This window comes from Phanerochaete carnosa (assembly GCF_000300595.1).
Source record: "Phanerochaete carnosa HHB-10118-sp unplaced genomic scaffold PHACAscaffold_6, whole genome shotgun sequence".
Classification (NCBI taxonomy): Eukaryota; Fungi; Basidiomycota; class Agaricomycetes; order Polyporales; family Phanerochaetaceae; genus Phanerochaete; species Phanerochaete carnosa.
Window position 1 is genome coordinate 1,836,319 of NW_006767633.1, and position 26,528 is coordinate 1,862,846.

The 26,528-nt window shown below is 54.8% G+C and overlaps 9 protein-coding genes across 9 annotated transcripts; 4 read left to right on the plus strand and 5 right to left on the minus strand.

Annotated features, from left to right (window-relative positions):
- Positions 1-40: 40 nt before the first annotated feature.
- On the minus strand, positions 41-5,363 carry PHACADRAFT_258254 (uncharacterized protein). Its single transcript, XM_007397051.1, has 26 exons — positions 5,220-5,363; positions 5,056-5,166; positions 4,938-4,994; positions 4,761-4,882; positions 4,552-4,710; positions 4,399-4,487; positions 4,241-4,350; positions 4,071-4,165; positions 3,958-4,013; positions 3,753-3,903; positions 3,604-3,687; positions 3,357-3,551; positions 3,084-3,302; positions 2,875-3,036; positions 2,661-2,818; positions 2,182-2,611; positions 1,875-2,125; positions 1,666-1,822; positions 1,486-1,614; positions 1,386-1,434; positions 1,230-1,336; positions 1,097-1,176; positions 905-1,046; positions 667-852; positions 159-616; positions 41-102 (listed from the first exon to the last, which is right to left on the minus strand). Exons 1-16 carry the CDS (start codon positions 5,260-5,262, stop codon positions 2,368-2,370), a joined length of 2,055 nt encoding a protein of 684 aa, XP_007397113.1. The 5' UTR covers positions 5,263-5,363; the 3' UTR covers positions 41-102; positions 159-616; positions 667-852; positions 905-1,046; positions 1,097-1,176; positions 1,230-1,336; positions 1,386-1,434; positions 1,486-1,614; positions 1,666-1,822; positions 1,875-2,125; positions 2,182-2,367.
- A 283-nt stretch (positions 5,364-5,646) lies between these two features.
- On the plus strand, positions 5,647-7,051 carry PHACADRAFT_185348 (uncharacterized protein; the record flags this gene model as incomplete). The annotated part of the gene is made up of 5 exons (XM_007397052.1): positions 5,647-5,758; positions 5,816-6,479; positions 6,541-6,642; positions 6,752-6,927; positions 7,000-7,051. The coding sequence occupies exons 3-5, from the start codon at positions 6,592-6,594 to the stop codon at positions 7,049-7,051; spliced, it is 279 nt and encodes a 92-aa protein (XP_007397114.1). The 5' UTR covers positions 5,647-5,758; positions 5,816-6,479; positions 6,541-6,591.
- Positions 7,052-8,799: 1,748 nt separating this feature from the next.
- Positions 8,800-10,861, minus strand: PHACADRAFT_258260 (uncharacterized protein). Its single transcript, XM_007397053.1, has 4 exons — positions 10,327-10,861; positions 9,861-10,280; positions 9,768-9,810; positions 8,800-9,712 (listed from the first exon to the last, which is right to left on the minus strand). Exons 1-4 carry the CDS (start codon positions 10,638-10,640, stop codon positions 9,032-9,034), a joined length of 1,458 nt encoding a protein of 485 aa, XP_007397115.1. The 5' UTR covers positions 10,641-10,861; the 3' UTR covers positions 8,800-9,031.
- A 265-nt stretch (positions 10,862-11,126) lies between these two features.
- Positions 11,127-13,638, plus strand: PHACADRAFT_258261 (uncharacterized protein). Its single transcript, XM_007397054.1, has 6 exons — positions 11,127-11,145; positions 11,198-11,866; positions 11,929-12,266; positions 12,320-13,119; positions 13,171-13,331; positions 13,386-13,638. The coding sequence occupies exons 2-6, from the start codon at positions 11,558-11,560 to the stop codon at positions 13,455-13,457; spliced, it is 1,680 nt and encodes a 559-aa protein (XP_007397116.1). The 5' UTR covers positions 11,127-11,145; positions 11,198-11,557; the 3' UTR covers positions 13,458-13,638.
- A 356-nt stretch (positions 13,639-13,994) lies between these two features.
- Positions 13,995-14,929, minus strand: PHACADRAFT_29641 (uncharacterized protein; the record flags this gene model as incomplete). The annotated part of the gene is made up of 2 exons (XM_007396482.1): positions 13,995-14,543; positions 14,618-14,929. 2 exons carry the CDS (start codon positions 14,927-14,929, stop codon positions 13,995-13,997), a joined length of 861 nt encoding a protein of 286 aa, XP_007396544.1.
- Positions 14,930-15,043: 114 nt separating this feature from the next.
- PHACADRAFT_196853 (uncharacterized protein) lies at positions 15,044-15,294 on the minus strand (the record flags this gene model as incomplete). The annotated part of the gene is made up of 2 exons (XM_007397055.1): positions 15,044-15,110; positions 15,161-15,294. The coding sequence occupies 2 exons, from the start codon at positions 15,292-15,294 to the stop codon at positions 15,044-15,046; spliced, it is 201 nt and encodes a 66-aa protein (XP_007397117.1).
- Positions 15,295-17,031: 1,737 nt separating this feature from the next.
- PHACADRAFT_258264 (uncharacterized protein) lies at positions 17,032-21,116 on the plus strand. The gene is made up of 9 exons (XM_007397056.1): positions 17,032-17,185; positions 17,253-17,303; positions 17,359-17,522; positions 17,625-18,585; positions 18,645-18,755; positions 18,818-19,221; positions 19,282-19,470; positions 19,525-20,376; positions 20,429-21,116. The coding sequence occupies exons 3-9, from the start codon at positions 17,435-17,437 to the stop codon at positions 20,839-20,841; spliced, it is 3,018 nt and encodes a 1,005-aa protein (XP_007397118.1). The 5' UTR covers positions 17,032-17,185; positions 17,253-17,303; positions 17,359-17,434; the 3' UTR covers positions 20,842-21,116.
- Positions 21,117-21,366: 250 nt separating this feature from the next.
- PHACADRAFT_185353 (uncharacterized protein) lies at positions 21,367-24,078 on the minus strand. Its single transcript, XM_007397057.1, has 7 exons — positions 23,335-24,078; positions 23,084-23,281; positions 22,798-23,030; positions 22,625-22,761; positions 22,440-22,575; positions 22,287-22,387; positions 21,367-22,234 (listed from the first exon to the last, which is right to left on the minus strand). Exons 1-7 carry the CDS (start codon positions 24,026-24,028, stop codon positions 22,051-22,053), a joined length of 1,683 nt encoding a protein of 560 aa, XP_007397119.1. The 5' UTR covers positions 24,029-24,078; the 3' UTR covers positions 21,367-22,050.
- A 636-nt stretch (positions 24,079-24,714) lies between these two features.
- PHACADRAFT_258266 (uncharacterized protein) lies at positions 24,715-26,242 on the plus strand. The gene is made up of 3 exons (XM_007397058.1): positions 24,715-24,936; positions 24,992-25,899; positions 25,953-26,242. Exons 1-3 carry the CDS (start codon positions 24,759-24,761, stop codon positions 26,142-26,144), a joined length of 1,278 nt encoding a protein of 425 aa, XP_007397120.1. The 5' UTR covers positions 24,715-24,758; the 3' UTR covers positions 26,145-26,242.
- The last annotated feature ends 286 nt before the right edge of the window (positions 26,243-26,528 follow it).

A 26,528-nucleotide genomic window follows, 5' to 3' on the forward strand; every position in this document is an offset into this window, starting at 1 on the left:
AAAAGCTATCGGGTACCCTCGAGCTCACTGCAAGCCATCTGCAATGGACCCAAGACGGAAAGAAAGCACCGTCAATAAAAATACCACACGCTGAAGCTGCATGTGAGGTGTAGTCTACCACTTACTCGCGAACAGTGCAGCACTGACGGCGGTCCAAGCCCTCTTCTGTAGCAAAGAGGGAGCAGCTCAAGTTAGGCTCAAGCTCGGGCTCGTCTCTGATGAAGCCGGACATAACTTTACGTTCCTCGCGCCGCAAACGATTGCGCTCACCGAGCGAGAGAGGTTCAAGACCGATCTTACGAACATCATCGGCCAGAACAGGAGAGGAGTGAGCACGTCTGGCTCCGTACCACCTCCCGTCACTCCCGTGTCTGCGCAGCCGCCTAGTAATGTACCGAGTCCAAGACCTTCGGCACTGTTATCACGTCCTTCCACTTCCCGCGCAGCGTCGGTGGCAAGCGATACTAGGCCGCCAGGAACACCAACGTCTGACCCCTCTGCCGACTACCAGCTTCGCATCCGAGTCCTTCTGAGCAACCCTGAGCTCGCCGCTCTCCATCGCGAGCTTGTTATGAGTCGTCAGATCACCGAAGACGAGTTCTGGGAGGGCAGACAGGTGCGTGTCACTAGATTTTCTCATATCTGGCGCTAATTGGCAAATCCTAGCACATCTTGTTAGCTCAGAAAGCCCAGGAGTCTCAACGTAAAGGCAAACCTGGTCAATTGGTGGATCCGCGGCCTCAGACAGTCGACGGAGAGATCAAGATTGTGATTACTCCTCAACTCAAGGTTGATATCTTCGATGAATATCCCGTGGTCAAGAAGGCATTTGAAGAGAATATAGACAAAAAGGCGTGTAATACCGCAGTGCTTACGCCGTATAGATACTTACAATCACCTCTAGATGTCAGAGCCTGAATTCTGGCATCGTTACTTCCAGTCGAAGCTTTTCAACTCGCATAGGGCATCGATCCGTTCTGCGGCAGCACAGCATGTTGTGAAGGATGACCCGATCTTCGACAAGTACTTGGAGAAAGAGGACGATGGTAAACATGCGAGAGCGACGTTGTTCCTAGATATTGACATTTCTTTCCAGAGCTGGAGCCACGCCGATTGCGCGAGGACAGAGTGGATATCTTCATTGATCTCGACGCTACCCAGGAGGACCATGGCGAGGTCTGTTCGAGGTTCTATGCATGCTCTCGCGCGCTGAACCCCACATGTTGTAGACGGGAAATGAAAAAGACATCACGATGCAAGCGGGGAAGCAGCGAGCTGTCTTGCCACTAATCAGGAAATTTAATGAGCATTCTGGCCGACTTCTTGACTCTGTCCTGTGCGTGCTTCTGACAGATATTCCTGCTTGTTTAACTAAAACTAGTCAGTGGTGATACCCCGAATAAGCGCAGACGAATAGAGGGCAGTGTGGAAGAGGTCAGTGTATATGCTGCTACGACGAAGAAGACATAGACTGAATACCCGTAGCGATACTCACAACTGGACCTTGAAGACCTTCACGATAATCAGTCATCAGCTGGTATCACGCTCAGTAACCTAGACAGCCAGCGATATTTTGAGGGACGGTCGAATCAAACGAACGAGAGTGCTGTTCCCGCAAGTATCGCAAGCGTATGCTATAAACTTCACGCTCATTAGGTGGTCTAGATCTCGGTTAAAGCAGCTATACAAGAGGCGAAAGCTAATTTGCAAGGATGGTCTGCAGACCTCAGTCAGCTCAAGATTGATCGCAAGGCAGGCGACGCAGCCCTCAAGGAGATGACGCAAAACGTTGCTGCACGCCTCGAAATCAAGATGCGCAAAGGTTCGTTTCCGAAACTTTTCAATACATGTATCACATATTCAACAATTTGCAGACGATATACCTGAAAATCTCTACCACCAGATGACTGCGACACAGACAGCCGCGAATGAGTTCTTGCGGCAGTTCTGGTTCGCGATATATCCACCACCTACTGACTTGCCTACTGCATCCGCATTAAACCCTGCACAAAAGGCGGCGAAGGCAGCGAAGATGATTGGGTACCTTGAGCGGACGCACGAAAAGGTAGAAGCGCTGAAGCAGGGCGCACACTCGCTCGGCGTGGACCCTGGCAAAATACATACTGTGGGTCCAACAGTTCGTATTTCCGCGGTTCTGCGAGAGTTAAATATTTGGTGCAGGCCATGGAACCTGTCCTAGATGCTGTAGAGAAGGCAATGACGTTCTGGCGGCTCAAGAACACCAAGCCCCCACCTCCACGCTAACACTCACTGTACTCCGCGCCGCGCTTCGGCGTCGCACATACATTTGCCGTCCATAGTCCATGTAATGTATTGTACGAATGAATAATGTCACATCGTAACTACCTAGCCGTACGGGCTCGGCTGCTTCTGCAGCGCCGAGCCGGAAGAGGCCGTGCACTCGTATGTGGTGAACATGACCAGTATGTGAAGGAAGATGGCATACACGATGAATGCAGTCCGTGTCCGCCGATTCCCTAGGATCGCGCGCGTGAGTACAAGCACGCCGCGCTCAAGGACATTCAGTGACTCGTATGCCCTCGTAGCTTCTCGGCCGCGGAACGCTTGGAAGGGATTCATCGCTTCTTCACTGTAGAGACTGTCAGCCGCAAACCGCAAAGACGACGCCCGTAGCTCACTATCGTGTGCGGTACTTGCTCATATCATCCGAGCGGCCAGAGGTATTCGAAGGGATGGGATCCAGAGTCGACGACCGGTGCGCAGCGTCCTCGCGGTAACTCTGCATATAGCGCACCTTCTCGTATAGCTTGAGATTGTCCTGCTGCAGACTTTTTACCTAGATTGAACAATCAAGCACCTTGAATAGTGTATCGATGGCAGAGAACGACGAACCTCCGCGCGGAGCTCGGAGATGATGTTGAATTGCTTCCGTAGTTCTTCCTCTAACTCAGCATTTCGTTGCCGGAAACGGTCTCGTTGACCGGTCACGATTGGTAGAATGGAGGTATCTGCTGAGGGCGTGAAAGGAACCGGGCTACTCCTAGCAGGAGAAGGCTGGTGGACATGAGTGTGCTGACTGACAAGACACTGGCTCCACCTACACCAGATTTCTTGCCCAAGTCCAATCCGGCCAGAACATCGTCTGTAGCCGATGTATTATCGCCGATAACGGTCTTTGACGCGCGGTCGTGTGTCTGGATCTGCAATAGGTCATTCTCGAGCTTTTCATTCAGCATATGCTGCCTCTCGAGGTCGGCCTCAGCATTGGCCAACTCGCCCTGTACTGACAACAGCTGCGCCTCCAGCTCCCCATGCAGGATCTTTGCGACATATGTCAATCGAAGCATACACTGAGAATGATATGGCACACATACCCGGAACTTGGTAAGCTCCTCGAGGATTTTTTTGTTTTTGATAGCAAGGAGGACTTCGAGTGACTTTCCATTCTGTGCATTCGCCTTGTCCGCGTTCGGGCTAGGTAAATGCAAGCCAAGAGCATCACCAGAGCCACCTTCGCTCACGAGCGTTTCTGTATCGTCGTCTTCGTCCAGGCCTGCGAATTCCACGTACTATACGCATAGCTGAGTCATATATGGATGGGATGCGGATAGCTTGGCGGACCTTCATGATCTCGAGCTCACGCTTGATCTCGTCATAGTCCGAGTACTGCTTCAGCTTCTGCCGCAGCTGATCAATCTCTGAAGCCTGGGCCGGTCGCATTGCTGCGTCAGTATCAGACTTGTGCACAGGATGCGAATTCGGAGAGCCACCTTCTTTTGAAGTTCCCTCGAAACTTCCTCGACCTGCTTCATTGCCTTCGCCTGGGCCTCGAAAGCTGCAGCCTTCTGGGCTTCTAGAGCATGCGATAGCCTGTCCGTCTCGGATTCGAGCTCGGTAACATTAGCCTGTAGTTCTTTAAGCCTGCCATCCTTCAGCTGCATGTCTTCCAACTCCTAAAACACGAAGAGCGCACACCTGTCTGAACTCTCATTGCCGCTTTTGATAGCTTCAATTTCCGCCCGAAGAAGCTCCTACATGCAAGCTTCTCAATCTGCTGTAGGATTTATTGAAGAGGTAGCAGTACGCACGTTCCTGCGCTCGACAGTGACGACACGGCTATTCGCCCGTTCAAGATCTGCAACCATCATGTCCAGCTCTGCGAGTTTAGCGACAACCTCTTGGTCTGTAAGCACTTCAGGTTGAGCCTCGTTGCTACGAGCAGGCATTGGAAGGCCGCACGAAACAGGCTGATTCGTACCTTGTCGTTGAGTGTGGTCCAATAGCTTCGCCTGATTGGATTCATGCGACATCCGGAGCTCGCGAAGCTGACTCTTGGCAAGAGCAACCTGACGCTGGAGATCTTGCTCCCTATACTTTTGTTAAGCCATGCCGGGGCGTAGCACAAGTAGTACTCACCGTTCTTCGTAGTTGCGAATCTTCTCGTCATAAGTCGCATTGAGTTCGTTCTCTTTCTGAGTCACCTTCTCCTGGATCATCTCCTCCATCTAGAGAACATGGGTGATGTTGCACCCTCAGTTAAACTATGCAGTGGACGCAAAAAAAACCCACCCGCTGTTCCAGCTGCTCTGCTCTAGTTTCAGCCTTCCTCTTAGCAGATTCAAGCGACGATGTCTCGTTCAGACGCCTCTTGAGTTCTGCGTTCTCTTCCTTCACCCGCTGAAGTTCTATCTCCAGCTCACGAGCCTCTGCAACCTTGACCGTTTGGTCCTAGCTCAACTGTTAGGCTTTACTGTTGCACTTATAATAGTATAACGCACCACTGCGGCCTCGAGGAGCGGATAGGGATCTGGCGCCTCGGCGAGAACTTTGTACACGCTCAAGAAAGCATTCTCTGCTGTCTTTGACCGCTTCGTGAGGCTATCAATCTCGGTCTGGTAGGCTGCAATGAGTCGTGTAAGCTCCATCGAAACTACAGAACATTCACCGCTACGAACCTTTGAGCAATCCTTTGAAGGCGTTCAATTTCTCCTCATCTGGTATCTTCTTGAACTCTGGTCATAGCCTGCTTAGCACATTGGAATACCGGTCAGGGAATTGTAACCATGTACACACCCTTGGTTCGGTCCGCTAGCGCCTTACGGCCGACCACACTCTCCTTCTGGTTCTCAACAAGCTCGATGCCCTGGGCATCCAGGGTTTTCTGGAGTTCAGAAAGACTGATCTCTGTCAACGCGCAGTCAGGACCAGTCCGTGTTCAAGCAGCCGCATTCACCGACCTTTCCAGGTAGCGAGCGCACCGGAAAAGTTCTGCTCAGCCATGTCGTAGATATTACTGCAGTACAAGTCCACAGATTAAGAGTTGCCGCATGTATGTTGCCGAGTGACGTGAAGTGGGCGGCCGAGGACGTGGAGAACGCGGCGAAAGCGTTGTCCCCATCATTGGCGCCTGGGGGCGCTTTGCCCAGAAATAGAGTTCCCGCCAGCCATCTCAACCAATCACCACAACTCGTCAGAATGTCAGAAGATTCAGAGACGTAGGTAGATGTACCAGTGCACGTTCATCGTGCAGGCCCATTCGACAGCAAAGGAAATGTAGTGTGTTACAGGCATCAACTTGTTGCTGCCCTTAGGGAAAGCAAGACGAGCAGGAATCCAGAGCGGTGAGTAGGAACACAAGAAATACAGCAACGGCAAGAACCTCGGCGATAAATTGGATGCGCCCAAATGGCAGAGCTACCATTACTGATTTGAATATCTAGCGAATTTTATTCATGCTCGAAGGACAGGACAGATCCTGACCGATGTAACTTCTTCTGTTGAGTTCTGTCACATCGCCTATTCCGATTCTTGGTGCCTATTGACCCAATGTTAGTGTGGGCGGACGAGATTTTTCCGGCCACAGCTCTAGAAGAAAGGACTGCAGGGAAAATTACTCAAGATACGCCCTCAACTCCTTCGAGATGGTCAGAGCCGTCTAGTTCCACATAAGCGCCATCTCTATTGTCAAATTCTCCGGCAGAACCTCCAGAGAATAGCATATATGCGCTATACCTGGAGCGTGAAGGCTATCTGAAGCAGCCCTCTCCTCGGCATCACTGGCCGGCGTAGGTGCGACTGCTTTTGGGCTGCTTGTCTCGTCTCACCAGTGAAAACCTATACAGTCAAGTTCTAACACCATTTCAGGGCTCCGATGGTGATATCCTACGCTTTACGAAATCTTTCCATCTACAATGCTAACGGGATACCGCTGAGCATCAGGTTCAGCCCATTTGCTACCGGGCACATCGCAGGGACTACTCCTCCCCGCAAGACATGTGGGCCCTGATTATCATTATGGAACAAGTTACCCTGTATCATGCAGCCCCTCTTCGTGCACTGGCGCTGCCTCAGATGGGTCTGGCACTCTCGCCGGCACCAGTCTAGCCTCCTCTGTTGCCACCTTGTCTGCACCCGCTACAAGCTCCGAACGCACTCGCGGAGGCATCCACCACCTGCCCTGTCTCCCGCCAGAAAGAGCCGACAGACATACTAGCAAGGTCAGTTGGCAGGCTGACGCCATCCCGCAGCACTTGATTTACGAGAACCAATGCAACACAGCCTACGCACCTCAGAGTGGCACTCTCTCCAACAATACGGAGCTCAAAGCTCATGAGCCGTGATTTAGTTGGCCATACACCACCACAAAGTGGTGCAGAACCGGTATGTCGGCGTACGCAACACGTAGTGTCTTATTGGTCGGCTGAACGGAGCTCCTGTCCCCCATGCCCGACCATTTCATCTGGATCCTTCGTTTATGCGTACTAAACAGCACGCGGTACCATCCCCGAGTATCACATCATCTGCCGACACACTTGCTGCGCATTTGGAAGCATTGGCGGGCATCCCGGCTTGCATTCGTAAGCTGGAACGGAAACACGCAGCATCAGAAAAGAGCATTCGCATGAAAAGTAAGAGGATCACCGAGCTCGAGGCAGAAGTCCGTCGGTCAGTGTCGTCTGTGTTTTCATCCCGGCGGGTGCGGAGTAATGATCATTGACACTGCTGTCTGCCGTATAGCCTTGAGGCCGAGAACGCGCAACTCCAGGCAAAGCTCAGCTCAAGATACTGACCGACCAATCCCGCTTGCTTTTAGCTTGTCTTCTCGCGCCACTGCACATGCCTCACTGCGCCTCGGTTTGCTCTTCTCGAGCTTACTGGCCTTACCCCTGTCCTATGCGACTTACTGACACGTCGTATGTTCACACGCGTCGTGAGACGGTCTGCCTCTTCGTAGCGACGGCACATTGTAATGGAGATCTTCGGAATGAAAAATAAACATGTACGGACGGTGCGTCCAACCGTATGACCCCACGGGTATAAGTATTGATATGACAAGTTAACGCTCTCATCCCGCCTGTCAAATTAAGATGACAAGGGTCGTCAAAAAGCGAGTGGGGAGACAAGATCTCGAAGTGCATGAGAAAACCAGGCACATTCCCGACAACCTCGCTGTACCTGCAGGGTTTGCATTACCAATCTATATGGACGATACCGGGTGGTGTTTCGTAGGCCTTGCTGGCAGTCTGCTCGCGAATCACGATTTTTCGCGAAACATAAAATTGCTACTTGAGAGTCTGGAGCTGAGATATCACCGAACGAGTCCAGACTGCCTAGGACTTTCACACTACCGCCTAAGCCAATCGCGGGTCTGGTGGAGTGGGTAAATGACGAGGATTTGACGGTTTCGGGGACGATCCAAAGAAGTTGTGCACGGCAAGTCGTCAACCACTCAATTCACTTCACCTACCCCAGTTGTGCCTGCCGATACATCGCGTGTGAGCGGAGGATTGGTTGATACCGGGACCGACGACGTACCTGTCGTTGCCGGAGCCCTCGTGGCTACCAGGATGAGACTGCTCGGGAACGTCAGCCCAATGTCTGTACCAGTGTCGGTAAGGGTTGTAAGCAGGGTCGACAGACCTGTCACATGCGCCCCAAGGTCAGAGATGAGAATTTCTGGAAGTTAAAATTCTGTATATGTGGCGCCGCGGCGCGCCTGAGTGTATAGCTCGCTACGAATGTAAGAGTTGTGGAAGAGCCATTTCAAAAGCGGCTCTCAGATTGCCTATCGGCGAAAGTTTAGAGCGCAAGACAAATGAGGTTGATAGAAAGGTGCGCTGAGTACTCACGGATGTGCTGCTCCAGTTGGACCGGTTGTGTCCGATAGGCTGCGTTCGTGATTTCCAACGGTTTCCCGCCATGGATGCCTTGTGTGTACGTACGTATTAATTGACCGCCATGTGGATGTATGATTGGATCGTCCTATGCCCTTGAATGGACTATCGGATGCTGATAGAGCTTCGGAGTCAACATTTCTATCATTCGTCAGTTTCGGCGGTTCGTGCGTAGGATCCGTAAAAGGAACGTGCAGAAGTCGCGACAGCGAGAATATGTAGCGAGTGCATTGTTCGTCGTGCACTGACTGAGCCGAAGCGACTATGTCGAAAGACGTGTGGCCGGCAGAACCATCTGGTGTGTGTTTGTGACCTATACAGCGGAGGAATTAGGAACTCGAAGTCTGAGCGCAATGTTGGTGAGCGCCGGCGAACTCACGGCCCAGACATGTGCCATAGTAGCAGTGTCCCCGGGAGCACACAGGGTTATGCAGATGCTGTCGGGCAGGTCAAGACGTCGTGTGAGCCACTGGGCGTTGATCCTAAAACAGGCGAGTTACCTCGCGTATGCTTCACTCTTAAGGCTTTGTGGCGCGCTCGGCAATCGAGACTTTGTACATTCGGGGACGTACGCGATAGGTTTCAGCCTTACAGCGGCAGCTACGAGACGGCCCCGGTAGTTTGTACATATCCTAGGTGTAGCAACATTGCAAATGGTACAGTCGGGTATGTATCACAGGTCAGCCTGACAACAAGAGGATTGCAGGTGAGGCGAGGAGGATGGTAAATGTACACGGGAATATCCTTGCAGAAAATTGGTGTTGAACGGCGGGAGTCGCGGAGGCGGGAGAAGCAGGTAAATGCACGATGATGAGTGATGGCTGGAAAGGGGGCATAGATGAGTACATGGCCGAAAGTGTCCGAATGGGAATAAGCTAGCGGAATAGTGTCCGTAACCAGAGCCTGAACCGGGTCCACCAGCTCCCTTGCCATCCGGGGCGTCGTGTTTGACCGCCAATCCACATCTTTCCCGTCCCAATTCTAATCTCACTGCGAGCGCCATCTCCGCCCTCTTCGATGTCACGGGCTCCGCCCTTCGTGACTGGGAAACGAGGCAATGTGTTTCGCACGGCAAAGGAGGGGAAGAGTTTGAGAAGCGCCAAGTACTCGACATTCGGCAGATCGGGAGCAATCCAAGTCCTCATATAACCATCAGCATCTATCGAATCCAGACTGTTCTGACTGTTCAATGGCTGACGAAAGGGGTCAGACGTTTCGGTCTGGGGTGTCGGAGGTAGAGAAGCGTCGTCGGCGGTGGATGAGCCAGAGGTGGAGAGCTGAGCCATGGTGTTCGCCGAAGAGTAGGATGTTGACAGCGGAGGCGGTGTATGGGTATCCAAGAACGGATCGCTAGGCGCTCTGGGGCGCTTGGTTTGCGTCGTCGACGCAATCGGCGGTGCTTTGCCTGAACGTGTGCGAATGGAGGCGTCAGCTGGAAGGGGGCTAGATTGGGACCGAGAATGAATAGGTGAGAGTGGAGAGAATGGCGAATAAGGTGGTTGTCCTCCTATGGACGGCGAACGTTTCAAGGACGATGATTCCTCGAACCCAAGGACCTAGCCGCAGGAAGGTAAACATTACTGCCGTCACGCGATAAACTTGGCAACGTACTCCTTTGAACACGTCGATGGCCTCAAGCATGAATTCTTTGCCACTGCAGGCCAGATTATTAACAGCGCACACCGATTCTCGGGGACCACTTACGCTGATTCATTGAATACAGCATCGTCAATTTGCCATTCAATGCGCTTACCACCCGATCCGCCGAGATGCTCTGGTAGCACAGATAGTCGCATTAAGCCCCAAAGTCCTTCGAAAAAAGGCTTCGTCCCAGGCATGCCCATCGTGCACCAGGTCCTGACGAACCGTTCAAACCGTTCGTAACGTTCCTTGCGAGCAAGAGAGCCTCTCGGGTCCGATCTCGAGTGAGGCATTAGTGAGCCTCCTGGCTGGGTAGCCGCAAGATGAGCTTGGAATTCGGCATTGCGTCGGGCGTTGACGCTAGCATGATAGGCAGATCGTATCTGAGCTTGAAGGCGGGAAAAGGGTGCACGATGAGAAGACGGTAGAGTAGCCATCGTCTGCGCCATGACATGGCCTGCATCTTGATCTTGGTTAAAATACCTGCGGGGCGTCAGCAGCTTGCGTACAGATCTGATAAGATGCATACCATGCGCGGCAGACGTCAGCGAACTTCTCCAGATCTCGCTCAAGGGGACGGGAGGGGGTCGGCGCTCTGCCGGGCGGCGGGGTCATTCCACGGCTACGAGATGCTCGAGACTGGCTGCGAGTTGTGGGAGACGTGGGGAGGCTGTAGCGGGGCGATGTGGGGTTGGCTGAGGGGAGGTCACAGAGAAGCGATTTCCTATCCTTGCTCTCATTTAGGTGAGGCGCAGGTGAGGTATTGCGGGTTCTGATAGGCACCGGCGGTGGATGTCGCGCACGAGGCGTCTCCAGTCTGTAGGACGAGACAGGGGCGGCCATTTCCAGTGCACAGGAGATTGAGTAAGAAGACGAGGTTCAAGCAGGGTCGCGTTCGGAAATCGCTAAAGGACAGTGTCCAGGAAATACGCGGGTTGCGGCGGCTAGAAAGAGCGACAAAGAGAAGTTAAAATAGTACGGGACGTCGACCCAAGCAACGTCCTCGGGAGGCGGCTCGTTAAGCGGGTGGTGAACGCAGCCTGGGCTACAGGGCGGACAGAGAGCAGAACCAGAGCCGCCAGGTCGCAAGCAGGCCACACAACAGAGCCAACTGCGCACAACACCGTGTTTCACGCTGGGCGCCAATGCATACAATTAGTCACGTGGCCCATGACGGGATCGGCTTCGGTCGCCGAACCCTGCCTTTAAGCTTGCATTCGGCACTCATGCTGGTCAGTGAATGCACTCAGGCCTCTGACTCACGACCAGGGCACGTTCATGCCCCCTGTGCGAGCGCATCAGGCTCGCACATCAGCGACCGTGAGCCACAACGAAGGCTTACAGTCTGGTACGTAAGCCACATACATAGGAAGCTTGTGTATTCTGACCCGCCGAAGTAGTGAGTTCCGGCGTGTAGGTGGAAAGTCCCACCGACTCTGGGGATGCACTTCACAAGTATCTCAAAGAGAGTCGTTTCTCCCACCTTTGGTGCTTCTGGTACGTCCATGAGCGGGGTGCCAAGTAGCACAGGAACATCACATGTGAGTGAGAGACGTGTTTGTTCTGCTCTGAAGCATTTCCGAGATGCACTTCTGTGCCCAGGACCTTTCAAAGCATTCTAGGTCGTGTACACTTGCAGAGTCATCAGACTGCGCAAATAGACTCTTGCTACTCGTCCATGAGAATCGTCATTGAACTTGAGGACGTATAAATACAGGCAGCGCAGAGCTAACTGCTGTCGTGGCCACTCGTTTGGTACGATGTTGTCACTTCTTACCGCCGTCTCACTCGCCGCTCTTGCGCTCAGTGCTCCTGCTGCTAGCGATGCACCAGGCTGGCAGTTCGATGTAAAACCCAATCTTTCCGGGATTGTGGCTCTTGAGGCGATCGTCGTGAACACCTCCTTGGTAGTCATGTTCGACCGCGCCACCGGTGATCAACCCCTGAAGCTTAACGGAAAGTCTGTCTGGGGCGCCCTCTGGGATCTCGACAACAGCACGGTTCGTCCGCTCGAGGTCTTGACCGACTCTTTCTGCGCTAGTGGCGCTCTGCTGAGCAACGGCACTATGGTAAGTTTATGAAATCTCACACGTTGTGAGAAATTTGACGGACGCCTACTTGCTGTGCACAGGTTAGCATAGGAGGTACTCCTGGAGCTGACGACGGAAATTTCGCTGCGCCCCCTGGCAATCAAGCGATCCGGATCTTTGAGCCTTGCGCCTCGGCGTCGGGAGCTGGCTGCACGCTCTTCGAGAACCCTGCGACGTTGCACCTACTTGAGGAACGATGGTATCCGTCGTCCGTCCGGATTTTTGACGGCAGTCTCATGATCATTGGTGGTTCACATGTGCTCACACCGTTCTATAACGTCGATCCCGCCAACTCTTTCGAGTTCTTCCCGAGGAAGGAGCAGACGCCCAGACCTTCCGCCTTCCTAAATCGCACTTTACCAGCGAACCTTTTCCCACGGCAAGTCTTTAGACTTTTTGACTATTAGTCTTCTGACTGAAGTCCCTTCATAGTGCTTTCGCGCTGCCCGACGGAACAGTCTTCATCGTCGCTAACAACCAGTCCATTATCTACAACATCGAGACCGACACCGAGACACCCCTCCCAGATATTCCCAACGGCGTCCGTGTCACTAACCCCATCGATGGAAGCGCTATCCTTCTCCCCTTGTCACCTCCTAATTTCACGCCTGAAGTTCTCGTTTGTGGTGGCTCCACTGCTGACACCTCACTGCCGTCCACCAGCCTGTCCTCCCAGCAGCCCGCTAGCAGCCAGTGCAGCCGCATCACGCTCACATCTGAAGGTATCGCGGCGGGCTGGCAGGTTGAGCACATGCTTGAGGGCCGCATGATGCCCGAGCTCGTCCATCTTCCGAACGGTCAGATCCTCATCACCAACGGCGCCGGCACAGGTTTCGCTGCCATCTCGTCCGTGGGTGACCCGGTCGGCAACTCCAACGCCGACCACCCGGTCCTCACGCCTTCCCTCTACACTCCCGACGCGCCACTCGGACAGCGCATTAGCAACGCGGGCCTGCCGACGACGGACATTCCACGCCTGTATCACTCAAGTGTCACTCTTACGCAGCAGGGCAACTTCCTCATTGGTGGCAATAACCCGAACCAAAATTTCACCCCGCCGGGTACTCCTGGCATCAAGTTCCCGAGCGAGCTGAGAATTGAGACCCTCGACCCGCCGTTCATGTCCAGGAGCCGGCCTGAGCTTCTCACGTTCCCTGAGAAGCTGAGCTTTGGCCAGCAGGTGACCGTGCCTGTTACCATCCCGAGCGACCTCCAGACGAGTAACATCCAAGGTCCGTATCTTCGGCTTGTTTAAGATTTGTTCGCTCATTTTGGCCTGACAGTTTCCCTTATGGATCTCGGCTTCTCGAGCCACGCCTTCCACTCCAGCGCGCGTTTGGTCTTCATGGAGTCGTCCGTCTCAGCGGGCGGCAAGTCGCTCACATTCACTGCACCGCCAAATGGCCGTGTCTTCCCCCCGGGCCCGGCTGTCGTTTTCCTCACGGTAGCTGTTACGGTTAGCTCTTGTGGAGCACGGATGACTGACGACAATTTTTAGGTTGACGACGTGACAAGTGTCGGCCAAAGGATCATGATGGGCAGCGGCAACTCTCCGCCGACTTTGGAGTGAAGGTAGGATGGCCATACCGTATCTTGTAATTGTACAAACAAATCTGCAAATGCGCGAACGGATCAGAGTAGTATTTCCTGTGGTTCTAGGAGATTCTCTTCATTCTCGTCATGTAACACCTGACTGAATATGAAATGTTTTGTTAGGCCCGGTGCCACACGCGAGTGCCGGGGAAGTCGTTACGAGACATCGTTGGGCTCGATATACCGCTGTCAGGCTTGCCGGTGGCTTCTTAGGGCGCAGCCACAATATTAGCGCCTACTTCGCGCCAGAACTCGCGGCGAACAGTTCACCGCTCCTAGCGAAATACAGTACCAGTGCACCGAGTAACATACGAGCGTCAGGAGAGTAAGCAAATGCTGACTGTTGCCCGGTCGTACTTCTGTATCAGACGCAAAAAATGACCATGCCGGCAAGCGTACGCGTACAGCCTCCAGGGTGTTTACAAGGCCCCAGGACGCCGCGACTCTGCAGTTGCGAACACCTGGGGTTTCGGAGCAGCATAATCGTTATGATGTCCACAACGCTTAATTTCCATCACGGACAAGTTGCTAGCGTGAGGTCAGGCGCGTCACACCGACCGCGGGCGGCTACTCTAACATCGTCGGGCACAATGCCTAAAGCACAGGCGCGGCTGCGCCGTGAAATTGACCAACTATCACGGCCTTTGTTGCGGTAGGCCCTCTGAGATCCGCGCACAACGGAGCGTCTCGCAATCGCGCCCGACATGCATCGAAGTCGACATGATGCGACCTTACCGAGGTTGTAAAGTTTAGCACGAAATGCAGACTCTTCGCCGCCGTTACAGTCCATGCCGTCACACAATGCTCTGGAAGGCGGTCCGTGATCACAGTCTGGTAGAATGTCTGCTCCGTTGCGGTCCGGAGATGTATGGGGCAGTGCATCGAGAACGAGGAGCCTGCGCTCGGGCGATCCTCGCAGAATCAGTATCCACAGAGCGCATGGGCCATGCACCTTCCCGCGAGCCTCCACCTTGTGGCTGAACGTGGTGGCAACGAGCAGACGCGGCTGTTGGAGACGTGCCCCCAAGCAGCTGGCGCACTTCTGCTCACGAGACTCCAGGCTCTACGGAAGAGTACAGGAATACCCTCTGGCACCTTCATCACTCGACCACTGTCCGCAGCCACTGGGGTTCAAACTCTATCAAAGTAGATGTCTGCGATACGTTCTGCCGTTGACTTTAGCTCTATCTTCCCGTCAGTTGACATGGGCAGCGCTGTTGCACAACTATCAACAGGGCCTCCCAGTCTGATGAGCCAGGCACTCATGAGCTTCTTCATATAGAGGACTGACAGAAGGCCATATGGAGTGCAGCAATCTTGTTGCATGAGGCAGCGTACAATAGCTTGTTTTTCAGCGCGCGAGGCACTAGTAGTACTCTGGGCAGTCACAAGACCGTGTTGTTCGAGCTTGTAGATGTAGGCCCTCGGACGCCGAGCGGTTTGACACATTGTTTGACAGTGCCGCACCGCTTTGTGACGACGTCCGCCGCCCAAAGAGCAGTCGGCCCTCGAGTGCCAAATGGGGTAACAAGAGAGTTGCAACAAAGCTGACATGGCCTGTTCTCAACGCGTGCCGGCCTCGACAGCGACGGCGGTGCCCGGGTCTTCTTGCCGTACAGGTCCGTACCGGCTATAGAGCAAGCATTGCAGGTGCGCGGGAAACATCGATGTTCACCGTACCCTGCCGCGATTAGGATCGAGCGCGGAAGGAGGGTGCCTGGCGAGCGCGAGGCTTCGAGGACCTGATTTTTCTTGGCGTCCTTACCAGTCTGCTGGGTCGCGGGGACAACCGAGCCAGAATCTGCTTTCGACATATCTACCATCCCAGCGGGCCTGCATCGGAGGCGTCATTAATGCAGGCCCATGATAGACCTTCAAGGAACGCACCGGGCACGCAGCGGCGCGACAGAGTTCGCACATACGTAAGACGGAGTGTTGGCCGAAGAGCGATAACCTCCTAGGATGCACTCCACTCAGGGCAGCCGTTCAAATCCCTCCAGTAGCGAAGTAGAGGATGGTAGAGCCTTCGATACAGCATTCTGCGACGAAACGCGTCGAGCTCGCGGTTGACAGATTGAAATGGAATCGTCAGCGACCAATACTTTCGGCCTTCCGTGGTTCCCTGACCCGAGTGCAAGTGCGCTCCGCTAATTGATTGGACAGCCGAACTGTATCGACACGATATCTCGTCAATCCGGAAGGACAGACTAGAAGTCGACAACCATACGACGAGTTCCAGGCGTGTAGTCGACTTCCCACCTCGAAGCGTGTACTGTCGAGCTTGAATACTGCGGGGTAGGGAATTTCTGCCTCGAAGGGGATATAGATGATCTTGACGACAGCGAGATACCCCCAGCGCAACGCCTTGCAGCGTGGATCTGGGAATAAATCTTCGGTGACCAACACATACCAGCTCGACATGCACAGGATACACCGTGACAGAACAGCGTCATAGCTGCCACCGAAATTCATAACCTGCGGGTCAAAACATGATGGAGACGAGACCCAAATGTTTATGCATTGCGGTTGTCGTGTCCTGGCTTGCACCGCAGTAAAGCTTCCGCGGCAAGTAGGAAGCCGAATGACCGACCTTGTGTGCCATGTGGACAACAGGCCCCGAATTCGTGAGTAGGCACCGGGAGACTCCGTCAAGAACCTTCACGAGGGCGGTAGCTGTGGTCGGCATTGTACCTCAAAGAAATGAATTTGCAGAAGCATAGAAAACAAGCCTGGCGGTGACAACATGTGATCCAATGGGGGAGACTGGTGGTCCGGGAGAACTCACTGTAGAGAACGGGAAGGACGGCATGATACTATCGTCAGTGCGGGGTATGTTCAGGCCTCGAAGCAGGCACGGTGGACGGCAACTCCGAACATACAAGGCAGTGACTCGGCCCAAGCAAAGACAATCAACGTGACAAAGCGACAGATGCGCCGGTCGGCGAGCCGTTGGCGTCGTTCCAAGTCCAATGTATCAAGGGCCATATTTGACAGTCACAGGAAAGCTTGATTCGTTGGACCGGCTGTCACATATCACTGATGAGCAGCACGTTTCCAATGGAAAGCGCAGACGAGGGTCCTCTGGAGGGTATGGCAAGTGTCGATGCACAGGCATAGGCTCCGTGGCAGGGATAACGTCAACGCACTGGTATTGAGAGCGTACCACATTCAAGCGTGGGCCAATCGGTAACGTGCTTGCCAGAGTCGGGACGGAAAGCGAATGAGAAAAGGCGACAGGTGATAGCGTGGAAGTTGATCCACGACGGGTAGCAAAGAAGGCTGACGCGTATTCCTGCGCAAGCCGTAACTGCGTCGGGAAAGATTCCCTCACGACCTGGATCTGAGTGAGATACTGCGTTCCGAGCGTTGGGTAGAGATGCAATCGGTCGAACAATGATTGATGGGAGCAGAGTTTGCTCCTCAGAGTTTGCGGTGTGTGAACTGGAGAAACTGCGACCAAACCGCCTACCTTGAAAGGCTACTGCCCGAGCCCTGGGTCCGTATAAAGCAGAGGGTGGGAGCGCATGAGAGGAGACGACACACACACACACGCCGTGCGTACTGTCTGAGGCGACTGCGCATCGACACCACACCCTCGCTATCCACGGCCACGGCATTCCGCCTAGTAGCACGGTCAAGGACGGGCAAGATCACAAACACTAGTCGAAACAAGGTCTCTCGCCGGCGCTCTGCAGCATCGCGAAGGTGAGCCGCCGTGCGGCACGGAGATAACGATCTGTATACGGCGTCGCTCACTGTGTTGCCCGTCCAGAGCGGTCCTAGGCCCTTGACGTCGAGGTCGCAAGCAGTATAAAGGCAGCAGGTGGGGTTGGAAGTGATACACTCTGGCGGTCGCTGATGCCTGGCCTTCTCTGAAGACGATTAACTCCGCGACGCTGTCAGGTGCACTGATACCAGGAAGGTTATCGGAATATTTGGGCATCTCTCCCCGTCATGGCGCAAGCATCTTCAGTCAACTCGCCTGGATACTCGACATGGCTGCCCCTGTCGGCAAACGCCGGCGCTGAACGCCGATCAATTGGTGAGTGTATAGAATGATCGTAAGAGCTGCTGCAGCGCTCCCCTGCCCTGCCCTCCTCGAGCTGCGTCTCCTCCTCCGCAGGGCTGACAACGGCTACCACAGACATCCTCAAGCCACAGTCGGCCCCCCGCAGCGCGCGACACAGGAGCATGTCCATCGACTTCACCCCCAACGGCCCTCACCAGGGCATGTTTGGCCAGCCAGACATCGACCAGCCCTTCAGCTCCCTTCAGGGGGGCGACATCAACTCCGCCCACTCGAGCTCGCACATGTCCGTCTCCGGTCATCCCCTCGACAGGAACGACCCGCTCGACATCGATGCCCATGGCAGCTATGACATCTTCTCTACCTCCTCCACTGGCTCGCTCGCATCCCAGAGGTACCGTACCAACGCTTCATCCTCCTCCTCCCTCGGCCCAAACTACTCCCTCGGCGTCGACCCCATGTATCAACAATCGTCTTTCTCTGATAACATGCAGTCCTTCCACTCGTCCAACTCGAACCCCTACGACCTCATCGGTAGTCTCCCCTCGTCATACAGCAGCGGCAAACCATCGCCCATCACGCCCAATGATGTGAGCGCCCTGCCACACTCGTCTGGCTTCCCGTTCTCGAACGGACAGTCGAAAGATTTTCAGCCGCATCACAGCTATCACGAGCCCATGCTCGACCGCCGCATCGGTGGTGCATCAAGCTACTCGAACGACTTCAACGACGATTTCGGCTCAATGGGCGTCAACCATGGTCTCGGTATCAATGGTTTCCCCCCTTCAGGTCTTCCCCCGTTCCCTGACCGTTTGGGACGCGTCCAAGGCGAATCGCGCTTCCAGAACTCGACCGTGCCTTCCCTGACTGCCACGTCTCACCTGGCGCAAAGTCACAATCCTGAGCTGATCAGAGGCGTAGCGCCACAGGCGACGCACCTGCCGTCATTCGACGACATGAACTTCATGGGCCCGAGCCCAACGGTCTACGATCCGCCGCTACGTCTGCCTGCCAGCGTCAACGACGACATGGCACGTCTCCGGCTACAAGGTTCTGGCGACCTTCAAACGTTCATTCGGTACATCACCTTTCCAGCTAGAAGCTGGAGCTGTATCTCATGATCTTTCCTTTTTTTAGGCCGTATCTGGATCAGTACATTAGGACGCCCAACCGTCTGGCATTCGGCGAGCGCACGGTTATCGTCATGTCGTCCAAAGTTGCTCAGAAATCATATGGAACAGAAAAGCGGTACGTAACGCAGATTAGTCCGCAGTCCCGCGTGACACTAATTGCGCTTCCCTGCTCCCCAGCTTCCTTTGCCCTCCGCCAACAGCCCTCATGATCGGTAACTCGTGGTGGTCTGATGTTCATCGCCGCGGCGAGGAGCCGAAACTTTGCCCGCCTAGAGTAGTGATCTCCATCTCTGGAGAGCCTGCGCCGCAGGAGGGCTCTATCGAGTGGACGAGTGCCACGGGCAAAGCGTTCGATGTTTCTGACCCGCCGACAGGTACTACTTACATCGGGCGCTGCGTCGGCAAGCAACTCTTCATCTCCGATGTCGACGAGAAGAAGAAAAAGGTCGAGGCACTGGTGAAGATTATGGCTCCTTCTGCCGACGACGAGCCTGAACGTGTTATGGGCACGTTCCCCAGTCGTCCGATCAAGGTCATTAGCAAGCCCAGCAAGAAGAGGCAAAGTGCGAAGAACCTCGAGTGTAAGTAAACATGCCGTACATGTTTGAGTTCGCGCTAATAATGCGGTCTTGCTTCCGCAGTGTGCATTAACCATGGCTCGACGATTTCGCTGTTCCATCGTCTTCGATCACAAACCGTCTCCACCAAGTATTTGTGCGTCTCTGGCTCGGGGTCGTCGTTCAAGGGCTCCGATGGTGCTCCTCTCATGGGCTTGGACCAGCGTGCTCGTACGCAGACACCGTCGTTCATTGCGCGGACTGCTAGCTGGGGTGAGCTCTAACACCGCTTCGGCCACAGGGTCAGCTCCTAACGTCTGGCACTAGATCCATTCATCATGTATATCGTCGACGTGAACAAACCTGCTGGTGGCATCGATACGCCACCACCCCCGCCGCCTCAGCCGGAGTTCCCTTCTCCTCCGCCTAACGCCATTCCCTTCACCAACAACGGGTCCCAAATCCCGATCTATTATAATCAGACGGTGGTCCTCCAGTGTCTGACCTCGGGCGTAGTCAGCCCGGTGCTCATCATTCGTAAGGTTGATCACCAGACCACGGTAGTTGGTGGAGGTCTCCAAGAAGGTGCCAAGGGCATTGCCGATCACTATTGCTGCCTTGGCGAGGTCTGCGGAGACCCGGTCTCGCAGTTGCACAAGATCGCGTTTGAGGTCTACGACCCCAGCAAGGGAGCGCCGGAGCCCGGCACCCCGGGCGCCAGCGGCGCATTCCTGTCTTGTATGGGCGAGAAGGTCAACACCTACCGCCCCGTCGAAGGCCGCCAGTGGAACTCGAGCATCACCAATGCTGTTGAGGCCGACTCGCCTATTGCAGCGCCTGGCTCGCCGATTGCGGGTACCCCAACGTCGGCGAACGGCCACGGCGAATACTTCGGTGCCAATGGCGGTTCCGGCAGCGCCCCTAACTCGCCTGTCCCCGCCGAGTTTCCCTCGAGTGACGGCGGCAAGGTGAAGAAGGGCAAGCGCGGCTCGTCGAGTGCCGGTGGTCTCAGCAAGCCTGCCTCTCAAAAGGGTCGCCGGCGTCCAACGTCTGCGGGATCTGCCGGTGGTTCAATCTCGTCTAGCAGGCGTGGCTCGAGCAGCGACTCGTCGGCTTCCTCTGGTGCTCTCTGGCAGGTGGACATTGGCGAGACAAGTGTCTGGACGATCGTCGGCGTCGGTCAGTAAAGATCTTGTTTTTGTTTTGACTCATCGTTGACGTCGGCCCATAGATCAAGTCCGATACAACTTTTATGTGCCGCCTGTTCTCTTCGACAACCAGAGCGCGCCGCAGACTGGGTCCTTCCCCATCCCGTCGAAGCCCGTCACCCCCTTCCCCAACGTCGTCAAGTATCTCCCGCCTGATCGCGCTGCTGAGGCGCCGAAACCATGTCCGCAATCGCGAGCAATGATGGCGAAGCCGAACCCGCACGCGTCGAAAATGCTCACTGTGTACGGAGAGAATTTCTCGAAGACGGACCCGGTCACCGTGTTCTTTGGCTCCGACCCGTCACCGTACGTCGAGGTTCGGTGCACGGAGGTCTTGGGTTGTCTCCCGCCGGAGTCGAACAACATGAAGCGCAGGCCTATTATCCTGGTTCGGCACGATGGTACCGTGTTCCCTTCGAATACATACTACCCTTGATTATACCTGTCGTGTACTTTGCTTCTCTATCTTGTACTCGCTGCTGATTCTATCTTGCGTACATACCTGGTAGCCGGTTGGACGTTTGTGCTTCACTTCGCATCTTCAAAGCTCCATTCTTTGCTGTCGTTATCTCATTATCTAGAACCGCGTCTTGCTACGTTCGTGCTCATTCTAACCACTATTTGCATTGTGTACCTGTACTTGTACAATAACTGGATAGACAGTCTATCTCCGGTCTTAGTACTCAATGCTGATTCGCCGTCGTGCGTGAGAAACAAATTTCCCGCCCCAGGGGTGGAGCGTGAGCGGATCCTTGACCATGTCTCCCACCGCACTCTTCTCCGCACCACTCTATGTCTGGCGGCTCTATGTCGAGTACCTCTGGAACTACAAGTCCGGCTCATGGGTCGAACGCACTGCGTCGACGTTCCGCGTCATGGCCTTCTTGGTCATCGCGCCGTTCGTCATTTTGACTATGCTGGTACAGCCTACATTGTGCACGTCCCCCCTGACCAGTTCTCAATCTACGTTGCACAGGACGTCGCCTCCTATGTGATAGCACGCACGCTCGGCGTGATAGATGCCACCAAGGCCTCGACGAGCGGGGCCGCGCCGCACGAGACCGCGCCGAGCGGCGGCGCAGGCGTCCCCGCGACACGGGTCGACCTGCCCATGAAGGAGTCGCAGAGCGACGGCCCATCCGCGACGCCGCCCTTCCTGCGCGAGAATGACAACGTTGTTGCTGAGGGCAACCTCCGCCTCGCGGGCATCGAGGTGTTTTCGCCCGCACCCTCTGCGCCCCCTTCGCCGACGCTGTCCAGACGGGACCTCACTCTGCCGCGTCTACGCCCGCTGACGACGCTGTCGAAGCTGGATCCGTCAGAGGAGTCGTTCGGAAACAAGTCCCCGACGATAGGCGAGGACTCGGGGTCGGAGGAGAGTGGGGAGGGCGTGCAGGTTCGGCGGAGGACACGGCGGGTGGTATGTGAAGAGGAGCCGGATGCGTAACCGGATGGATTGTGCGTATTCCCTGTCATGCCATTCTGACAGCTTGACTGACTTTTTCACAGAGAAAGGACCTCTTGAAATGCATGCCTGGATAAACATAAATAGAGGCTCTATTTCTCGACTACTGTACACGACCCCTACTACTGCAGAATAATCCCAAAGAAATCAACGAAAGTTGTTCAAGACCATCACACGCGTTCACTTTCGTGCAATAGCGGAGGGAGGGATGAATCTCTGGAATAAAGAGCTAAGAACGACGGAAGAGTGAGGCATCTGGCCGTATGCGATGTCCTGGAACTTCTCCTGCAAAGCGCTCTGGACAGAAGGCTCTGAGGCATAACGGTGGAAGACCTCGGTCTCCATCCGCAACACATCGGGGTATCTATGCAAGCGATGAGTTATCCTGATAGGCACCAGTCGATCTTCAAACATACCTCCAGGTGAAGTCCGAGAAGAGCTCTTCAACGACGTTTTCTTTGGACAGCGCCATTTCCAGGGCACCGAAAGACAGTTCCCGCAGTTTCTCGAGCCCGAGCTGACATACCGCTTCAGTACACAGCTCGAACTGCTGCGTTTACATCACTGACCTTGGTGGCCAGTCTATACATCGACTTGGGGGAGCAGGAGACGCCATTGGTGAAAGACGTGCGCCGTCCTCCCTGTGACCTCAAGGGCGCAAATTCCAGGAAATCATTGTAGAGGAAAAGCAACAAGGCTTGCCAGCTATTGCAAGGTTAACGCTTTATTGTATTTGTTGATGTCAGGGGCTTACGTTCGGTACGCGCTCTCAGGTATGAATAACGTTCGCTCCTGAGGCAAATTCTTCCGCTCGAGGACGATAGTCTCCTCGACAGACGACTGCGTTTTGCTCGCACTCGCGTCCTCAATCTGAACAGGGAGCCGTAAGTCCTGCGTAATACGGAGCGATAAATTAGGGTAACATACCACGAGGGGAATGGCCGTCCCTTTCGGATGTTCGTCTCGCCATTTGAGGATGGAATCGTTCGTCTCCAAGCTCAGAATAGGCTTGGCAGGCGCAGCACGTTCAATGCTCCCCACAGCCGTCTCTTCTGTCTCCTCGCTCAGGCTCAAACTCGCAGCCGAGTTGAAATCGTCCAGCGATACGACGTCGATGTCGGTCGCGCTCAGGGTGGCACTTGCAGCGCTCTTCGGAGTTGCTAGGCAGACTGGTAAGACATCGAATTTGTTCGTGCGAATGGGCTGTACTCACCGTCATTGCTCGTTGTTGTCTTAGATAATGTTGCAGGTCTCGTACTCGTAGCGGGACTTGCACGCCTGAAGGTCTTCTTCTCGGCAGGCTCTTCTTCGCACTCTTCCAGGTCGCTATCGCAGTCATAGCTGTACTCTACTCTGTCCGACCTCTTTCCATGGACAGACGAGACATCGATAATACACCGACCGTAGATATCTAAAGCGCCCCAATCAGCTCAGGTTGCCAAGCAAAGGCGTAAAGCTACACACCTTCCGTGAATATAACAGAGGCTGCATGAAGGAAATCACTCCTCGCATGGACAGCTTTCGGCCTGTGTGCCACGCCAGCTTTGCTACGCGCAGAGCACAGGTAGATCTGCGTGTCGTCAAACTTTGCACCGCCGATAGAGTCGAAGAATGCCTTCCGGAAGAGTGTGGGGCGGACGGACTCGAAGGACGGACGGGGAGGGGGCACTGGAGTATCTGGGATAGGCGGTGTGGGGGGAGGCAGCTCGGGCACAGGGGGCTTTTCTGTGGGCGAAGGACTCTGCCGACGTGTCGGAGGCTGGGACGGGTCTCGTAGGAACTCACGGCGGGGCTGTGGGGGTGTCTGAACCGCCAGGACAGTTTTGCTTGGCGGAGGAGACAGGACGTTGAAGTCCTCTTGAAGAGGCATTGTCGGATTGAGCGGTGAGAAGCCCGTTGTCTGGTTGACCGCTGCAGCGAATGCCGTGGCGGGCGAATCTAGATCAGAGTTAACGGACTCTCGAAGACGAGAAGGCCCCTTGCCCCCTTTCTTGCTCTTCTTCGACAGTTTCCACTTTGAGGCGAAGCCCAGCTCGTCCGAGATGGCATCGCCTCCTGGCGTTATAGGGCGATCCCAGCTGCCCGTCTGTGATGAAGTCCCCAAGGTAATGCGTCCATTGTCATCCGGGGAATGGTAGGGTTCTCCGTCGGCATACATGACACCGCAAAGGTCGATCTTTCGTATTTGCGAAGTGCGGCAGGTCCTGGTGGCAGATTAAGACAGGTGATATGGATCGCGCGACTTAATAGTCAACAGAATAAAGGCGACCCTGGCACCGCCTTACACGCGACCTGCTCGTGGCAGCCTCGAGGCGGCGGTTGTTGCGGCTTCTCCAGGGTAACGCCTTATCTGAAGGGAATTGCTGCCGTCGCTTTCAGATGGCATCCAAGATTATGGGGAATCATATGAGGATGATTTGAGGCCCACCGAGACCATTAGAAGGCGGGTTCAGGTGCAGGCAGAAGTTAGTATCAATCATCAGAGAAGTCGCTGGAGGCCTCTTTTTTGAGATTTTGATTCATAGGAAAAGGAGCATACAGCGCATATGTCGGAGGCAGTAATAACGATCAATTCCGGGCGAGAAAGTTGATAGCGCGGCACGTCCAGTTCGCCGAGGACGGCGGGGGAGATTGTCACGTGGGCGCGCCGGGGGCGGGAAAAGCGGGACGCCACAAAGAAGAAGCCCGCCTTTTCGGTTTTCGGGGATGACGTCGATCGCGTGTGCCGGGTGCGAGGGACGATGACGTACTGCCAAGCCGCGCCATGACGCGTCCATGAAGTCTCCGCTCGCCGAATACTTAAAAGATCTCACAAGGTCGGTTCACAGTCCAACCTTTTCCTCTCGCATTTTTCTCGATTATTCAGCCAAATTACTACGAGTACCATCATGTTCGCCCCTCGCACCGTCGTAACCGCCAGAACTGGCACACGAGTCGCGGCCCGCCGTGTCGGAGGTGCACGGGTATGCCAACGATTCCAGTCGAGCATGTCGACACCTCCACCCAGTAGCTTCTCCTCGAACTTGCTCGCTGGTCTCACAGGTGGAGGAGCTGTTCTTTTGGGAGGTGAGTTGCTCTGGAGCCAGGTACACCAAAAGACCGCTGATGCATAGCATGATAGGCTACGCCTGGTATCACTTCTCCGGCACTAAGCAGACGGTTCAGACCGCCAACCAAGTTAAACAGTACGTCCAAGACACGAAGGACTCGATAGTGCAGAAGGCGCCGAAGAACCCGAACGAGGTCCTCGGCTTCCTCCGCAACGTCGCCAAGTCATACGCAGGCGTCATCCCTGGCGCGTCGACCTATGTCGACCAAACCTTTGACCACATCGACCAGCTCCGAGATACGCACGGCGAGGAGTTCGAGAAGATCCTGCAGGCAACGTACGACGACGTGACGAATGTGCTTAAGGAGGTGAAGGACAAGGGCCTCCAGGGTATGGACGCTGCGACTGCGGGCAAGCTCATGAGCATCATCAGCAAACGCGTGGCCGAGCTCAACGAGCTTGGCAAGAAGGTCGGCGGCGACGTCTTCGGTAAGCTCGAGCAGAACTATCCACAAGTTGCGAGCACTCTCGGCGGCTCATACCAGGAGCTGAAGGCCTTCGCCGAGCGCAGCGGGCCAGAGACGAAGAAGCTCGTAAGCGACACCGTCAAGCAGGTGCAAGACATCTTGAGCAACAGCAAGAACACGCCCGAAACAGTCAATCGTGTACGCGAGCTTATCGAGCAGAAGGGGCAGCAGCTCAAGGAGACGGTCTGGAACAACGTCGCGAAGGAGGCTGAGAAGAATCCCGAGTTGAAGGATCTACTCAACCAGAACAAGGCAGCGTTCGTCGCCGCCGGGTCGAGCTTCGGCTCGCTGAGCGACGTACTTGACCGCGTGCGCCAGGTGCTCAAGGACGGCGCAGACCCGCAGAAGGTGAACGAACTAAAAGAGTTTGTGCAAAGTCGCGCGAAGGAGGCGCAGACGAAAGGCTGGGAAGGTCTACAATCTTGGATCAAGAGCATGCCTGGCGGAGAGGAGGTGCGTAAATGTCTCAGGCCGCACATTACTCTCGACTTACAATTGCTTGCTAGGCACTAAAGAACCTGTCTGAGGTCGACATCCAATCGCTTATTGCGCTCACCAAGGACAAAAGCGAAGATGCGAAACACCTAGCTGAAGAGACGTATCAGGACATACTCAAGGTCTTGAAGGACAAGGCCGGGAAAGCGAAGAAGATTGCCGATGAGGGCAAGCAGGAGGTCAAGCAGAACAAGTCTTCATGAGTTAGGGGATATGGTGCATTTGGAATTGCGGATCACAACACATATGGACTCTGGGTGTACTTCAGCAATATACAGACAGAAAGACAGACTTTCCCGAGAATACCACGTCGGAGATTTTCGGTGCCGGCGGTGCGTACTTGAGTGCAAGGACTTCAGCTTCATACTTGCAACTACGGAGAGGAGAAGAGCGCAAGTCGTTGTCGATTGCTGCCAGCAGCCAGGAATGGAGACTAATAGCTGAAGATCAGCTCGGAAGTAGGATGTGGAGGAGGTAGACTTGGTTGTAGCCCTATTGTCGGACAAGCACTGAACGTGTCACTCGGGAGGTGGAGGGTAAGCACGCTCCAAGACCTGTGAAAATGTGCTTCAGGTCCTATTCGCTCA

Excerpts from the sequence above, each read along its gene's own strand:
- PHACADRAFT_185353 (XM_007397057.1), bottom strand. The coding sequence starts at position 24,028 with ATGTATGCCGACGGAGAACCCTACCATTCCCCGGATGACAATGGACGC. Across the intron at positions 22,576-22,624 it reads CCTGAGAGCGCGTACCGAAC|CTGGCAAGCCTTGTTGCTTT; the intron begins GTAAGCCCCTGA and ends ACCTTGCAATAG. Across the intron at positions 22,235-22,286 it reads TTCTCGGACTTCACCTGGAG|ATACCCCGATGTGTTGCGGA; the intron begins GTATGTTTGAAG and ends TCGCTTGCATAG.
- PHACADRAFT_258260 (XM_007397053.1), bottom strand. The coding sequence starts at position 10,640 with ATGGCCGCCCCTGTCTCGTCCTACAGACTGGAGACGCCTCGTGCGCGA. Across the intron at positions 10,281-10,326 it reads GCTGACGTCTGCCGCGCATG|GTATTTTAACCAAGATCAAG; the intron begins GTATGCATCTTA and ends GACGCCCCGCAG. Across the intron at positions 9,811-9,860 it reads GCTGTATTCAATGAATCAGC|TGGCAAAGAATTCATGCTTG; the intron begins GTAAGTGGTCCC and ends TCTGGCCTGCAG.
- PHACADRAFT_258264 (XM_007397056.1), top strand. The coding sequence starts at position 17,435 with ATGGCGCAAGCATCTTCAGTCAACTCGCCTGGATACTCGACATGGCTG. Across the intron at positions 17,523-17,624 it reads CGCTGAACGCCGATCAATTG|ACATCCTCAAGCCACAGTCG; the intron begins GTGAGTGTATAG and ends CGGCTACCACAG. Across the intron at positions 19,471-19,524 it reads TGCGCGGACTGCTAGCTGGG|ATCCATTCATCATGTATATC; the intron begins GTGAGCTCTAAC and ends GTCTGGCACTAG.
- PHACADRAFT_258266 (XM_007397058.1), top strand. The coding sequence starts at position 24,759 with ATGTTCGCCCCTCGCACCGTCGTAACCGCCAGAACTGGCACACGAGTC. Across the intron at positions 24,937-24,991 it reads AGGAGCTGTTCTTTTGGGAG|GCTACGCCTGGTATCACTTC; the intron begins GTGAGTTGCTCT and ends ATAGCATGATAG. Across the intron at positions 25,900-25,952 it reads GCATGCCTGGCGGAGAGGAG|GCACTAAAGAACCTGTCTGA; the intron begins GTGCGTAAATGT and ends ATTGCTTGCTAG.
- PHACADRAFT_258254 (XM_007397051.1), bottom strand. The coding sequence starts at position 5,262 with ATGGCTGAGCAGAACTTTTCCGGTGCGCTCGCTACCTGGAAAG. Across the intron at positions 5,167-5,219 it reads TGCGCTCGCTACCTGGAAAG|AGATCAGTCTTTCTGAACTC; the intron begins GTCGGTGAATGC and ends GCGCGTTGACAG. Across the intron at positions 3,904-3,957 it reads GGCAATGAGAGTTCAGACAG|GCTTAAAGAACTACAGGCTA; the intron begins GTGTGCGCTCTT and ends GAAGGATGGCAG.
- PHACADRAFT_258261 (XM_007397054.1), top strand. The coding sequence starts at position 11,558 with ATGTTGTCACTTCTTACCGCCGTCTCACTCGCCGCTCTTGCGCTCAGT. Across the intron at positions 12,267-12,319 it reads CCAGCGAACCTTTTCCCACG|TGCTTTCGCGCTGCCCGACG; the intron begins GCAAGTCTTTAG and ends GTCCCTTCATAG. Across the intron at positions 13,332-13,385 it reads CGGCTGTCGTTTTCCTCACG|GTTGACGACGTGACAAGTGT; the intron begins GTAGCTGTTACG and ends GACAATTTTTAG.